This window comes from Oncorhynchus masou, chromosome 27 (assembly GCF_036934945.1).
Source record: "Oncorhynchus masou masou isolate Uvic2021 chromosome 27, UVic_Omas_1.1, whole genome shotgun sequence".
NCBI lineage: Eukaryota > Metazoa > Chordata > Actinopteri > Salmoniformes > Salmonidae > Oncorhynchus > Oncorhynchus masou.
The window spans coordinates 1,997,965-2,012,964 of record NC_088238.1 but is presented as its reverse complement, the minus strand read 5'-3'; the positions used below and the strand labels follow the sequence as shown (position 1 = coordinate 2,012,964).

The window sequence follows — 15,000 nt, the reverse complement described above, 5'->3', positions numbered from 1 at the left end:
CAGGGTGTGTGAGGTGTGTGTGTGTGTGTGTGTTGTACTGATGCAGGGTGTGTGAGGTGTGTGTTGGACTGATGTGAGGTGTGTGTGTGTTGTACTGATGCAGGGTGTGTGAGGTGTGTGTTGTACTAATGCAGGGTGTGTGAGGTGTGTGTGTGTTGTACTGATGCAGGGTGTGTGAGGTGTGTGTGTGTTGGACTGATGCAGGGTGTGTGTGGTGTGTGTGTGTTGTACTGACGCAGGGTGTGTGAGGTGTGTGTGTGTTGTACTGACGCAGGGTGTGTGAGGTGTGTGTGTTGGACTGATGCAGGGTGTGTGAGGTGTGTGTGTGTTGTACTGATGCAGGGTGTGTGAGGTGTGTGTGTGTTGTATTGATGCAGGGTGTGTGAGGTGTGTGTGTGTGTTGTACTGATGCAGGGTCTGTGAGGTGTGTGTGTGTGTGTTGGACTGATGCAGGGTGTGTGAGGTGTGTGACTGTTGTACTGATGCAGGGTGTGTGAGGTGTGTGTGTGTGTGTTGGACTGATGCAGGGTCTGTGAGGTGTGTGTGTGTGTGTTGGACTGATGCAGGGTGTGTGAGGTGTGTGACTGTTGTACTGATGCAGGGTGTGTGAGGTGTGTGTGTGTGTTGGACTGATGCAGGGTGTGTGAGGTGTGTGTGTGTGTTGTACTGATGCAGGGTGTGTGAGGTGTGTGTGTGTGTTGTACTGATGCAGGGTGTGTGAGGTGTGTGTGTGTGTTGGACTGACGCAGGGTGTGTGAGGTGTGTGTGTGTGTGTTGGACTGACGCAGGGTGTGTGAGGTGTGTGTGTGTTGTACTGACGCAGGGTGTGTGAGGTGTGTGTGTTGTACTGATGCAGGGTGTGTGAGGTGTGTGTGTGTGTTGTACTGATGCAGGGTGTGTGAGGTGTGTGACTGTTGTACTGATGCAGGGTGTGTGAGGTGTGTGTGTGTTGTACTGATGCAGGGTGTGTGATGTGTGTGTGTGGGGGACTGATGCAGGGAGTGTGAGGTGTGTGTGTGTTGGACTGATGCAGGGTGTGTGAGGTGTGTGTTGGACTGATGCAGGGTGTGTGAGGTGTGTGTGTGTTGGACTGATGCAGGGTGTGTGAGGTGTGTGTGTGTTGGACTGATACAGGGTGTGTGAGGTGTGTGTGTGTTGTACTGATGCAGGGTGTGTGAGGTGTGTGTGTGTTGGACTGATGCAGGGTGTGTGAGGTGTGTGTGTGTGTGTTGGACTGATGCAGGGTGTGTGAGGTGTGTGTGTGTTGGACTGATGCAGGGTGTGTGAGGTGTGTGTGTGTTGGACTGATGCAGGGTGTGTGAGGTGTGTGTGTGTTGTACTGATGCAGGGTGTGTGAGGTGTGTGTGTGTTGGACTGATGCAGGGTGTGTGAGGTGTGTGTGTGTGTGTTGGACTAATGCAGGGTGTGTGAGGTGTGTGTGTGTGTTGGACTGATGCAGGGTGTGTGAGGTGTGTGTGTGTTGGACTGATGCAGGGTGTGTGTGGTGTGTGTGTTGTACTGATGCAGGGTGTGTGAGGTGTGTGTGTGTTGTACTGATGCAGGATGTGTGAGGTGTGTGTGTGTTGTACTGATGCAGGGTGTGTGTGAGGTGTGTGTGTGTTGGACTGATGCAGGGTGTGTGAGGTGTGTGTGTGTTGGACTGATGCAGGGTGTGTGAGGTGTGTGTGTGTTGGACTGATGCAGGGTGTGTGAGGTGTGTGTGTGTGTTGTACTGATGCAGGGTGTGTGAGGTGTGTGTGTGTTGGACTGATGCAGGGTGTGTGAGGTGTGTGTGTGTTGGACTGATACAGGGTGTGTGAGGTGTGTGTGTGTTGGACTGATGCAGGGTGTGTGAGGTGTGTGTGTGTTGGACTGATGCAGGGTGTGTGAGGTGTGTGTGTGTTGGACTGATGCAGGGTGTGTGAGGTGTGTGTGTGTTGTACTGATGCAGGGTGTGTGAGGTGTGTGTGTGTTGGACTGATGCAGGGTGTGTGAGGTGTGTGTGTGTTGGACTGATACAGGGTGTGTGAGGTGTGTGTGTGTTGGACTGATGCAGGGTGTGTGAGGTGTGTGTGTGTTGGACTGATGCAGGGTGTGTGAGGTGTGTGTGTGTGTGTGTGTGTGTTGGACTGATGCAGGGTGTGTGAGGTGTGTGTGTGTTGGACTGATGCAGGGTGTGTGAGGTGTGTGTGTGTTGTACTGATGCAGGGTGTGTGAGGTGTGTGTGTGTGTTGGACTGATGCAGGGTGTGTGAGGTGTGTGTGTGTGTTGGACTAATGCAGGGTGTGTGAGGTGTGTGTGTGTGTTGGACTGATGCAGGGTGTGTGAGGTGTGTGTGTGTTGGACTGATGCAGGGTGTGTGTGGTGTGTGTGTTGTACTGATGCAGGGTGTGTGAGGTGTGTGTGTGTTGGACTGATGCAGGGTGTGTGAGGTGTGTGTGTGTTGGACTGATGCAGGGTGTGTGTGTGTTGGACTGATGCAGGGTGTGTGTGTGTTGTACTGATGCAGGGTGTGTGAGGTGTGTGTGTTGGACTGATGCAGGGTGTGTGTGTGTGTGTGTTGTACTGATGCAGGGTGTGTGAGGTGTGTGTGTGTTGTATTGATGCAGGGTGTGTGAGGTGTGTGTGTGTTGTATTGATGCAGGGTGTGTGAGGTGTGTGTGTGTTGGACTGATGCAGGGTGTGTGAGGTGTGTGTGTGTGTTGGACTGATGCAGGGTGTGTGTGTGTGTTGGACTGATGCAGGGTGTGTGTGTGTGCTGTAACGTAACAAAATGTGGAGAAAGTCAAGGGGTCTGAACACTTTGTGAATGCCCTGTATCGTGGTGGAACAAAACACAGGGTTGTTGACTGAAGTAGACTGCCTGGCGTGTGTGTGTGTGTGTGTGTGTGTGTGTGTGTGTGTGTGTGTGTGTGTGTGTGTGTGTGTGTGTGTGTGTGTGTGTGTGTGTGTGTGTGTGTGTGTTTGACTAGATGTTGGAAAGTGATTTCTGTGTGTACAGAGAGGGTGAGGCTGTTATTTGTTTATGTGTGTGTGTGTGTGTGTGTCTCTGTGTGTGTGTGTGTGTGTGTTTTTGTATGTGTGTGTGTATTTGTATGTGTGTGTGTGTGTGTTTTTGTATGTGTGTGTGTGTGTGTGTGTGTGTATATATATATATAGAGGTGACGCAGGCCAGATGAGGGGATGTCGCTGGCTGGTAGCCCTGGTCAGCTGGGTATGTGCACACACACACGACACACACACACACACACACACACACACACACACACACACACACACACACACACACACACACACACAGACAGCACCATTGTGTGACTCAGGAGATAGGGTGACATCAGAGACCGTTCTGAACACAGTGGGACCAGGAGGAAGGTTCAGCTCCAAGGACAGTTAATGATTAACTAAATATCTAAAATATACCCACACTGCTACTGACAGCAACAAACCAGTCTAATCCCATCAGTTTCTGTCCATAGGAGGTACAGAACCTGCTGTTTAAAGTTTATGTGTGTTGGACTGATGCAGGGTGTGTGAGGTGTGTGTGTGTGTGTGTTGTACTGATGCAGGGTGTGTGAGGTGTGTGTTGTACTGATGCAGGGTGTGTGAGGTGTATGTGTGTGTGTGTGTGTGTGTTGTACTGATGCAGGGTGTGTGAGGTGTGTGTGTGTGTGTGTGTGTTGGACTGATGCAGGGTGTGTGATGTGTGTGTGTGTGTTGGACTGATGCAGGGTGTGTGAGGTGTGTGTGTGTGTGTGTGTGTGTTGGACTGATGCAGGGTGTGTGAGGTGTGTGTGTGTGTGTGTGTGATGTGTGTGTGTGTGTGTGTGTGTGTGTTGTACTGATGCAGGGTGTGTGTGTGTGTGTGTGTGTGTGTGTTGTACTGATGCAGGGTGTGTGTGTGTGTGTGTGTGTGTGTGTGTGTGTTGTACTGATGCAGGGTGTGTGAGGTGTGTGTTGTACTGATGCAGGGTGTGTGAGGTGTGTGTGTGTGTGTTGTACTGATGCAGGGTGTGTGAGGTGTATGTGTGTGTGTGTGTGTGTGTTGTACTGATGCAGGGTGTGTGAGGTGTGTGTGTGTGTGTGTGTGTGTGATGTGTGTGTGTGTGTGTGTGTGTGTGTGTGTGTGTGTTGGACTGATGCAGGGTGTGTGAGGTGTGTGTGTGTTGGACTGATGCAGGGTGTGTGAGGTGTGTGTGTGTGTGTGTTGTACTGATGCAGGGTGTGTGTGTGTGTGTGTTGTACTGATGCAGGGTGTGTGTGTGTGTGTGTGTTGTACTGATGCAGGGTGTGTGTGTGTGTGTGTGTGTGTTGTATTGATGCAGGGTGTGTATGTGTGTGTGTGTTGTACTGATGCAGGGTGTGTGAGGTGTGTGTGTGTGTGTGTGTGTGTGTTGTACTGATGCAGGGTGTGTGAGGTGTGTGTGTGTGTGTGTGTGTGTGTGTGTGTGTATGTTGTACTGATGCAGGGTGTGTGAGGTGTGTGTGTGTTGTACTGATGCAGGGTGTGTGAGGTGTGTGTGTGTGTGTGTGTTGTACTGATGCAGGGTGTGTGAGGTGTGTGTGTGTGTGTGTGTGTGTGTGTGTGTGTGTGTGTGTGTGTGTGTGTGTTGGACTGATGCAGGGTGTGTGAGGTGTGTGTGTGTGTTGTACTGATGCAGGGTGTGTGAGGTGTGTGTGTGTTTCGTACTGATGCAGGGTGTGTGAGGTGTGTGTGTGTGTGTTGTACTGATGCAGGGTGTGTGAGGTGTGTGTGTGTTGTACTGATGCAGGGTGTGTGAGGTGTGTGTGTGTTGGACTGATGTGAGGTGTGTGTGTGTGTTGGACTGATGCAGGGTGTGTGAGGTGTGTGTGTGTTGGACTGATGCAGGGTGTGTGAGGTGTGTGTGTGTGTTGTACTGATGCAGGGTGTGTGAGGTGTGTGTGTGTTGTACTGATGCAGGGTGTGTGAGGTGTGGGTGTTGGACTGATGTGAGGTGTGTGTGTGTGTGTTGTACTGATGCAGGGTGTGTGAGCTGTGTGTGTGTGTGTTGTACTGATGCAGGGTGTGTGAGGTGTGTGTGTGTGTTGTACTGATGCAGGGTGTGTGAGGTGTGTGTGTGTTGTACTGATGCAGGGTGTGTGAGGTGTGTGTGTGTTGTACTGATGCAGGGTGTGTGAGGTGTGTGTGTGTTGTACTGATGCAGGGTGTGTGAGGTGTGTGTGTGTTGGACTGATGCAGGGTGTGTGAGATGTGTGTGTGTTGGACTGATGCAGGGTGTGTGAGGTGTGTGTTCACCTCGTTGACGTTGATCTTGGACTTTGCAGAGGACTCCAGGAAAGCACAGCTGCTCCACTGTCTGGCCAGGTTCTGCCCCTGCTCCTTCCCCACAACACGCTCATCCTCCAGATCACATTTATTACCCACCAGGATCATCGGAACCTGGAGGGGGGGTAGGAGGAGGGAGGAGGGAGGGGGAGGAGGGGGGGGAGGGGGACGAGGAGGAGGGGGAAGATGAGGGGGAGGGGGAGGAGGAGGGAGGATGAGGGGAGGGGGAGGAGGGAGGAGGGGGAGGAGGGAAGGGGGAGGGGAGGGGGGGAGGGGGAGGAGGAGGAGGGGAGGATGAGGGGGGGGGGAGGAGGGAAGAGGGGGGAGGAGGAGGAGGAGGGAGGATGAGGAGGAGGAGGAGGGGGGAGGAGGAGGAGGGAGGAGGGAGGGGAGGAGGGGGGAGGAGGGAGGAGGGGGGGGGGGATGAGGAGGAGGAGGAGGGGGGGGAGGAGGAGGAGGGAGGAGGAGGAGGAGGGGGGATGGGGGAGGGAGGGAGGGGGAGGGGAGAGAGGAGGGGAGAGGGAGGAGAGAGGGGGAGAGACCGGAGAGAGGGAGAGAGACCGGAGAGAGAAATGTAAAAAAAGAGTGGAGACAGGAAATAGTGAGGGAGATAATATAGGGAGGGAGATAATATAGTGAGGGAGATAATATAGGGAGGGAGATAATATAGTGAGGGAGATAATATAGGGAGGGAGATAATATAGGGAGGGAGGGAGATAATATAGGGAGGGAGGGAGATAATATATGGAGGGAGGGAGATAATATAGAGAGGGAGGGAGATAATATAGGGAGGGAGATAATATAGGGTGGGAGATAATATAGGGAGGGAGATAATATAGGGAGGGAGATAATATAGAGAGGGAGATAATATAGAGAGGGAGGGAGATAATATAGGGAGGGAGGGAGATAATATAGGGAGGGAGATAATATAGGGAGGGAGTGAGATAATATAGGGAGGGAGGAGATAATATAGAGAGAGGAGATAATATAGGGAGGAGATAATATAGGGAGGGAGATAATATAGGGAGAGAGATAATATAGGGAGGGAGATAATATAGGGAGGGAGATAATATAGGGAGGGAGATAATATAGGGAGGGAGATAATATAGGGAGGGAGATAATATAGGGAGGGAGATAATATAGGGAGGGAGATAATATAGGGAGAGAGAGAGAGAAGTTTTATATTATTCTAGGTCACATTTAACACTTTGATAGGTATGAAGGGTTTTTGTTATGTTGTTGAATTCATAGGCTCTATAGAAAATTACTTTTTCCACAAGCACAGCTGAGTTAGTGAGAGAGAGAGGAATGAAATGAAACACACAGCTGAGTTAGTGTCCTCTCCTGGTTTACTGTAGAGAGAGAGAGGAATGAAATGAAACACAAAGCTGAGTTAGTGTCCTCTCCTGGTTTACTGTAGAGAGAGAGGAATGAAATGAAACACACAGCTGAGTGTCTCTATAGACAGGTGGATAGGTGGTCCCTCTAGTCTCTAGACATGGAGAGTTGGTCTGTAACCCTCTAGTCTCTAGACATGGAGAGTTGGTCTGTAACCTCCCTCTCGTCTCTAGACATGGAGAGTTGGTCTGTAACCCCCCTCTAGTCTCTAGACATGGTGAGTTGGTCTGTAACCCTCTAGTCTCTAGACATGGAGAGTTGGTCTGTAACCTCCCTCTAGTCTCTAGACATGGAGAGTTGGTCTGTAACCTCCCTCTAGTCTCTAGACATGGAGAGTTGGTCTGTAACCCTCTAGTCTCTAGACATAGAGAGTTGGTCTGTCACCCTCTCGTCTCTAGACATGGAGAGTTGGTCTGTAACCTCCCTCTCGTCTCTAGACATGGAGAGTTGGTCTGTAACCCCCCTCTAGTCTCTAGACATGGTGAGTTGGTCTGTAACCCTCTAGTCTCTAGACATGGAGAGTTGGTCTGTAACCTCCCTCTAGTCTCTAGACATGGAGAGTTGGTCTGTAACCTCCCTCTAGTCTCTAGACATGGATAGTTTGTCTGTCACCCTCTAGTCTCTAGACATGGAGAGTTGGTCTGTAACCCTCTAGTCTCTAGACATGGAGAGTTGGTCTGTCACCCTCTAGTCTCTAGACATGGAGAGTTGGTCTGTAACCCTCTAGTCTCTAGACATGGAGAGTTGGTGTGTAACCCTCTAGTCTCTAGACATGGAGAGTTGGTGTGTAACCCTCTAGTCTCTAGACCTGGAGAGTTGGTCTGTAACCCTCTAGTCTCTAGACATGGAGAGTTGGTGTGTAACCCTCTAGTCTCTAGACATGGAGAGTTGGTCTGTAACCCTCTAGTCTCTAGACCTGGAGAGTTGGTCTGTAACCTCCCTCTAGTCTCTAGACATGGAGAGTTGGTCTGTAACCTCCCTCTAGTCTCTAGACATGGAGAGTTGGTGTGTAACCCTCTAGTCTCTAGACATGGTGAGTTGGTCTGTAACCCTCTAGTCTCTAGACATGGAGAGTTGGTCTGTAACCTCCCTCTAGTCTCTAGACATGGAGAGTTGGTCTGTAACCTCCCTCTAGTCTCTAGACATGGAGAGTTGGTCTGTAACCCTCTAGTCTCTAGACATAGAGAGTTGGTCTGTCACCCTCTCGTCTCTAGACATGGAGAGTTGGTCTGTAACCTCCCTCTCGTCTCTAGACATGGAGAGTTGGTCTGTAACCCCCCTCTAGTCTCTAGACATGGTGAGTTGGTCTGTAACCCTCTAGTCTCTAGACATGGAGAGTTGGTCTGTAACCTCCCTCTAGTCTCTAGACATGGAGAGTTGGTCTGTAACCTCCCTCTAGTCTCTAGACATGGATAGTTTGTCTGTCACCCTCTAGTCTCTAGACATGGAGAGTTGGTCTGTAACCCTCTAGTCTCTAGACATGGAGAGTTGGTCTGTCACCCTCTAGTCTCTAGACATGGAGAGTTGGTCTGTAACCCTCTAGTCTCTAGACATGGAGAGTTGGTGTGTAACCCTCTAGTCTCTAGACATGGAGAGTTGGTGTGTAACCCTCTAGTCTCTAGACCTGGAGAGTTGGTCTGTAACCCTCTAGTCTCTAGACATGGAGAGTTGGTGTGTAACCCTCTAGTCTCTAGACATGGAGAGTTGGTCTGTAACCCTCTAGTCTCTAGACCTGGAGAGTTGGTCTGTAACCCTCTAGTCTCTAGACATGGAGAGGTGGTCTGTAACCCTCTAGTCTCTAGACATGGAGAGGTGGTCTGTAACCCTCTAGTCTCTAGACATGGAGAGGTGGTCTGTAACCCTCTAGTCTCTAGACATGGAGAGGTGGTCTGTAACCCTCTAGTCTCTAGACATGGAGAGGTGGTCTGTAACCCTCTAGTCTCTAGACATGGAGAGTTGGTCTGTAACCCTCTAGTCTCTAGACATGGAGAGTTGGTCTGTAACCTCCCTCTAGTCTCTAGACATGGAGAGTTGGTCTGTAGTGGTCTAGGTTCTGAAAGTATGCCCAAGGCCATTTCCTGTGTAACTGTGTTTTAACCCCGTGCGACCAAGCCTGAAGCCCAGGTGTACATGTTTGGGCAGGAACACACACGTGTCATCTGCCCAAGGTTGGCAGCATGCCATCTGCTCTCCTAGCATCTCAGTGTGTGTGTGTGTGTGTGTGTGTGTGTGTGTGTGTGTGTGTGTGTGTGTGTGTGTGTGTGTGTGTGTGTGTATGTATCCATGCGTGCATCCCTGCATGTGTGTGTGTGTGTGTGTGTGTGTGTGTGTGTGTGTGTGTGTGTATGTATCCATGCGTGCATCCCTGCATGTGTGTGTGTGATAACTTACATCGTCAGTGTCCTTGACTCGGAGGATCTGTTCTCGTAGGTCTTGCAGATCGTTGAAGGTGGACTGGGCTGTGATGGAGTACACTAACGCAAAGCCCTGGCCATTCTTCATGTACAGATCTCTCATGGCTGTGAATTGTTCCTGTGGAGGAGAGAGAGACATACAGGAAGCGGAAGCCTTGTCATTAGGGGCTGATAACATGGGCAAGGATCCAATCTAAAGACATCATTAGGGGGTGATAACATGGGCAAGGATCCAATCTAAAGCCTTGTCATTAGAGGTGGTAACATGGGCAAGGATCCAATCTAAAGAATTGTCATTAGGGGGTGATAACATGGGCAAGGATCCAATCTAAAGACTTGTCATTAGGGGCTGATAACATGGGCAAGGATCCAATCTAAAGACGTCATTAGGGGTGATAACATGGGCAAGGATCCAATCTAAAGACTTGTCATTAGGGGTGATAACATGGGCAAGGATCCAATCTAAAGACGTCATTTGGGGGTGATAACATGGGCAAGGATCCAATCTAAAGACTTCATTAGGGGTGATAACATGGGCAAGGATCAATCTAAAGACTTGTCATTAGGGGCTGATAACATGGGCAAGGATCCAATCTAAAGACTTGTCATTAGGGGGTGATAACATGGGCAAGGATCCAATCTAAAGACGTCATTAGGGGGTGATAACATGGGCAAGGATCCAATCTAAAGATGTCATTAGGGGGTGATAACATGGGCAAGGATCCAATCTAAAGACGTCATTAGGGGGTGATAACATGGGCAAGGATCCAATCTAAAGACGTCATTAGGGGGTGATAACATGGGCAAGGATCCAATCTAAAGACTTGTCATTAGGGGGTGATAACATGGGCAAGGATCCAATCTAAAGACGTCATTAGGGGGTGATAACATGGGCAAGGATCCAATCTAAAGACGTCATTAGGGGGTGATAACATGGGCAAGGAACCAATCTAAAGACTTGTCATTAGGGGGTGATAACATGGGCAATGATCCAATCTAAAGACGTCATTAGGGGGTGATAACATGGGCAAGGATCCAATCTAAAGACTTGTCATTAGGGGGTGATAACATGGGCAAGGATCCAATCTAAAGCCTTGTCATTAGTGGGTGATAACATGGGCAAGGATCCAATCTAAAGATGTCATTAGGGGGTGATAACATGGGCAAGGATCCAATCTAAAGACTTGTCATTAGGGGGTGATAACATGGGCAAGGATCCAATCTAAAGACGTCTTTCGTGGTGATAACATGGGCAAGGATCCAATCTAAAGCCTTGTCATTAGAGGTGATAACATGGGCAAGGATCCAATCTAAAGACGCCATTAGGGGGTGATAACATGGGCAAGGATCCAATCTAAAGACGTCTTTCGTGGTGATAACATGGGCAAGGATCCAATCTAAAGACGCCATTAGGGGGTGATAACATGGGCAAAGATCCAATCTAAAGACGTCATTAGGGGGTGATAACATGGGCAAGGATCCAATCTAAAGACTTGTCATTAGGGGGTGATAACATGGGCAAGGATCCAATCTAAAGACGTCATTAGGGGGTGATAACATGGGCAAGGATCCAATCTAAAGACGTCATTAGGGGGTGATAACATGGGCAAGGATCCAATCTAAAGACTTGTCATTAGGGGGTGATAACATGGGCAAGGATCCAATCTAAAGACTTGTCATTAGGGGCTGATAACATGGGCAAGGATCCAATCTAAAGACGTCATTAGGGGGTGATAACATGGGCAAGGATCCAATCTAAAGCCTTGTCATTAGTGGGTGATAACATGGGCAAGGATCCAATCTAAAGATGTCATTAGGGGGTGATAACATGGGCAAGGATCCAATCTAAAGACTTGTCATTAGGGGGTGATAACATGGGCAAGGATCCAATCTAAAGACGTCTTTCGTGGTGATAACATGGGCAAGGATCCAATCTAAAGCCTTGTCATTAGAGGTGATAACATGGGCAAGGATCCAATCTAAAGACGCCATTAGGGGGTGATAACATGGGCAAGGATCCAATCTAAAGACGTCTTTCGTGGTGATAACATGGGCAAGGATCCAATCTAAAGACGCCATTAGGGGGTGATAACATGGGCAAAGATCCAATCTAAAGACGTCATTAGTGGTGATAACATGGGCAAGGATCCAATCTAAAGCCTTGTCATTAGAGGTGATAACATGGGCAAGGATCCAATCTAAAGACGTCATTAGTGGTGATAACATGGGCAAGGATCCAATCTAAAGCCTTGTCATTAGAGGTGATAACATGGGCAAGGATCCAATCTAAAGATGCCATTAGGGGGTGATAACATGGGCAAGGATCCAATCTAAAGACTTGTCATTAGGGGGTGATAACATGGGCAAAGATCCAATCTAAAGATGTCATTAGGGGGTGATAACAGGGGCAAGGATCCAATCTAAAGATGTCATTAGAGGTGATAACATGGGCAAGGATCCCATCTATAGCCTTGTCATTGGGGATGATAACATGGGCAAGGATCTCATCTATAGCCTGGTACTCAGGGATGATAACATGGGCAAGGATCCCATATATAGCCTGGTCCTTAGGGATGATAACATGTGCAAGGATCCCATCTATAGCCTGGTCATAAGGGATGATAACATGGGCAAGGATCCCATCTATAGCCTGGTCATTAGGGATGATAACATGGGCAAGGATCCATCCAATGCTTTTCTATTTATCTTGTGTAAATATTTGCCCTGCACACTTCACCTGGCTTGGCTGGGGTGAGCCTCAGTACCATTCCAACTGAGTTAACAAGATGTTAGATCACAGTAGAGACACTGAAGACAGTGTGGAGGAGGAGGCTGATCACAGTAGAGACACTGAAGACAGTGTGGAGGAGGAGGCTGGTCACAGTAGAGACACTGAAGACAGTGTGGAGGAGGAGGCTGATCACAGTAGAGACACTGAAGACAGTGTGGAGGAGGCTGATCACAGTAGAGACACTGAAGACAGTGTGGAGGAGGCTGATCACAGTAGAGACACTGAAGACAGTGTGGAGGCTGATCACAGTAGAGACACTGAAGACAGTGTGGAGGAGGAGGCTGATCACAGTAGAGACACTGAAGACAGTGTGGAGGCTGATCACAGTAGAGACACTGAAGACAGTGTGGAGGCTGATCACAGTAGAGACACTGAAGACAGTGTGGAGGAGGCTGATCACAGTAGAGACGCTGAAGACAGTGTGGAGGAGGCTGATCACAGTAGAGACACTGAAGACAGTGTGGAGGAGGCTGATCACAGTAGAGACACTGAAGACAGTGTGGAGGCTGATCACAGTAGAGACACTGAAGACAGTGTGGAGGAGGCTGATCACAGTAGAGACACTGAAGACAGTGTGGAGGAGGCTGATCACAGTAGAGACACTGAAGACAGTGTGGAGGAGGAGGCTGATCACAGTAGAGACACTGAAGACAGTGTGGAGGAGGCTGATCACAGTAGAGACACTGAAGACAGTGTGGAGGAGGAGGCTGATCACAGTAGAGACACTGAAGACAGTGTGGAGGAGGAGGCTGATCACAGTAGAGACACTGAAGACAGTGTGGAGGAGGCTGATCACAGTAGAGACACTGAAGACAGTGTGGAGGAGGAGGCTGATCACAGTAGAGACACTGAAGACAGTGTGGAGGCTGATCACAGTAGAGACACTGAAGACAGTGTGGAGGAGGAGGCTGATCACAGTAGAGACACTGAAGACAGTATGGAGGAGGCTGATCACAGTAGAGACACTGAAGACAGTGTGGAGGAGGCTGATCACAGTAGAGACACTGAAGACAGTGTGGAGGAGGAGGCTGATCACAGTAGAGACACTGAAGACAGTGTGGAGGAGGCTGATCACAGTAGAGACACTGAAGACAGTATGGAGGAGGCTGATCACAGTAGAGACACTGAAGACAGTGTGGAGGAGGCTGATCACAGTAGAGACACTGAAGACAGTGTGGAGGAGGAGGCTGATCACAGTAGAGACACTGAAGACAGTGTGGAGGAGGAGGCTGGTCACAGTAGAGACACTGAAGACAGTGTGGAGGAGGAGGCTGGTCACAGTAGAGACACTGAAGACAGTGTGGAGGAGGAGGCTGATCACAGTAGAGACACTGAAGACAGTGTGGAGGAGGCTGATCACAGTAGAGACACTGAAGACAGTGTGGAGGAGGCTGATCACAGTAGAGACACTGAAGACAGTGTGGAGGAGGCTGATCACAGTAGAGACACTGAAGACAGTGTGGAGGAGGCTGATCACAGTAGAGACACTGAAGACAGTGTGGAGGAGGCTGATCACAGTAGAGACACTGAAGACAGTGTGGAGGAGGCTGATCACAGTAGAGACACTGAAGACAGTGTGGAGGAGGCTGATCACAGTAGAGACACTGAAGACAGTGTGGAGGAGGCTGATCACAGTAGAGACACTGAAGACAGTGTGGAGGAGACTGATCACAGTAGAGACACTGAAGACAGTGTGGAGGAGGCTGATCACAGTAGAGACACTGAAGACAGTGTGGAGGCTGATCACAGTAGAGATGTTGAAGACAGTGTGGAGGCTGATCACAGTAGAGACACTGAAGACAGTGTGGAGGAGGCTGATCACAGTAGAGACACTGAAGACAGTGTGGAGGCTGATCACAGTAGAGACACTGAAGACAGTGTGGAGGAGGAGGCTGATCACAGTAGAGACACTGAAGACAGTGTGGAGGAGGAGGCTGATCACAGTAGAGACACTGAAGACAGTGTGGAGGAGGAGGCTGATCACAGTAGAGACACTGAAGACAGTGTGGAGGAGGAGGCTGATCACAGTAGAGACACTGAAGACAGTGTGGAGGAGGAGGCTGATCACAGTAGAGACACTGAAGACAGTGTGGAGGAGGCTGATCACAGTAGAGACACTGAAGACAGTGTGGAGGAGGAGGCTGATCACAGTAGAGACACTGAAGACAGTGTGGAGGAGGAGGCTGATCACAGTAGAAACACTGAAGACAGTGTGGAGGCTGATCACAGTAGAGACACTGAAGACAGTGTGGTGGAGGCTGATCACAGTAGAGACACTGAAGACAGTGTGGAGGAGGCTGATCACAGTAGAGACACTGAAGACAGTGTGGAGGAGGAGGCTGATCACAGTAGAGACACTGAAGACAGTGTGGAGGAGGCTGATCACAGTAGAGACACTGAAGACAGTGTGGAGGAGGCTGATCACAGTAGAGACACTGAAGACAGTGTGGAGGAGGCTGATCACAGTAGAGACACTGAAGACAGTGTGGAGGAGGCTGATCACAGTAGAGACACTGAAGACAGTGTGGAGGAGGCTGATCACAGTAGAGACACTGAAGACAGTGTGGAGGAGGCTGATCACAGTAGAGACACTGAAGACAGTGTGGAGGAGGCTGATCACAGTAGAGACACTGAAGACAGTGTGGAGGAGGCTGATCACAGTAGAGACACTGAAGACAGTGTGGAGGAGGCTGATCACAGTAGAGACACTGAAGACAGTGTGGAGGAGGCTGATCACAGTAGAGACACTGAAGACAGTGTGGAGGAGACTGATCACAGTAGAGACACTGAAGACAGTGTGGAGGAGGCTGATCACAGTAGAGACACTGAAGACAGTGTGGAGGCTGATCACAGTAGAGATGTTGAAGACAGTGTGGAGGCTGATCACAGTAGAGACACTGAAGACAGTGTGGAGGAGGCTGATCACAGTAGAGACACTGAAGACAGTGTGGAGGAGGCTGATCACAGTAGAGACACTGAAGACAGTGTGGAGGCTGATCACAGTAGAGACACTGACGACAGTGTGGAGGCTGATCTCTCTCTCTGTTCGTCATTCATGTCATCTCTGTCTGCTGTCAGTAGTGAGTCTG

General features: G+C 49.6%; 1 protein-coding gene across 1 annotated transcript in view; it reads right to left on the bottom strand.

Annotated features, from left to right (window-relative positions):
* Window positions 1-15,000, bottom strand: part of LOC135515552 (ras-related protein Rap-1b) — a 131,642-nt gene that overhangs the window by 12,049 nt on the left and 104,593 nt on the right. Inside the window, exons 5-6 of the mRNA XM_064939173.1 lie at window positions 9,098-9,238; window positions 5,279-5,422 (exon numbers count right to left, since the gene is read on the bottom strand). Coding sequence (XP_064795245.1) covers window positions 5,279-5,422; window positions 9,098-9,238 — 285 coding nt within the window. The remainder of the gene's footprint in view (window positions 1-5,278; window positions 5,423-9,097; window positions 9,239-15,000) is intronic.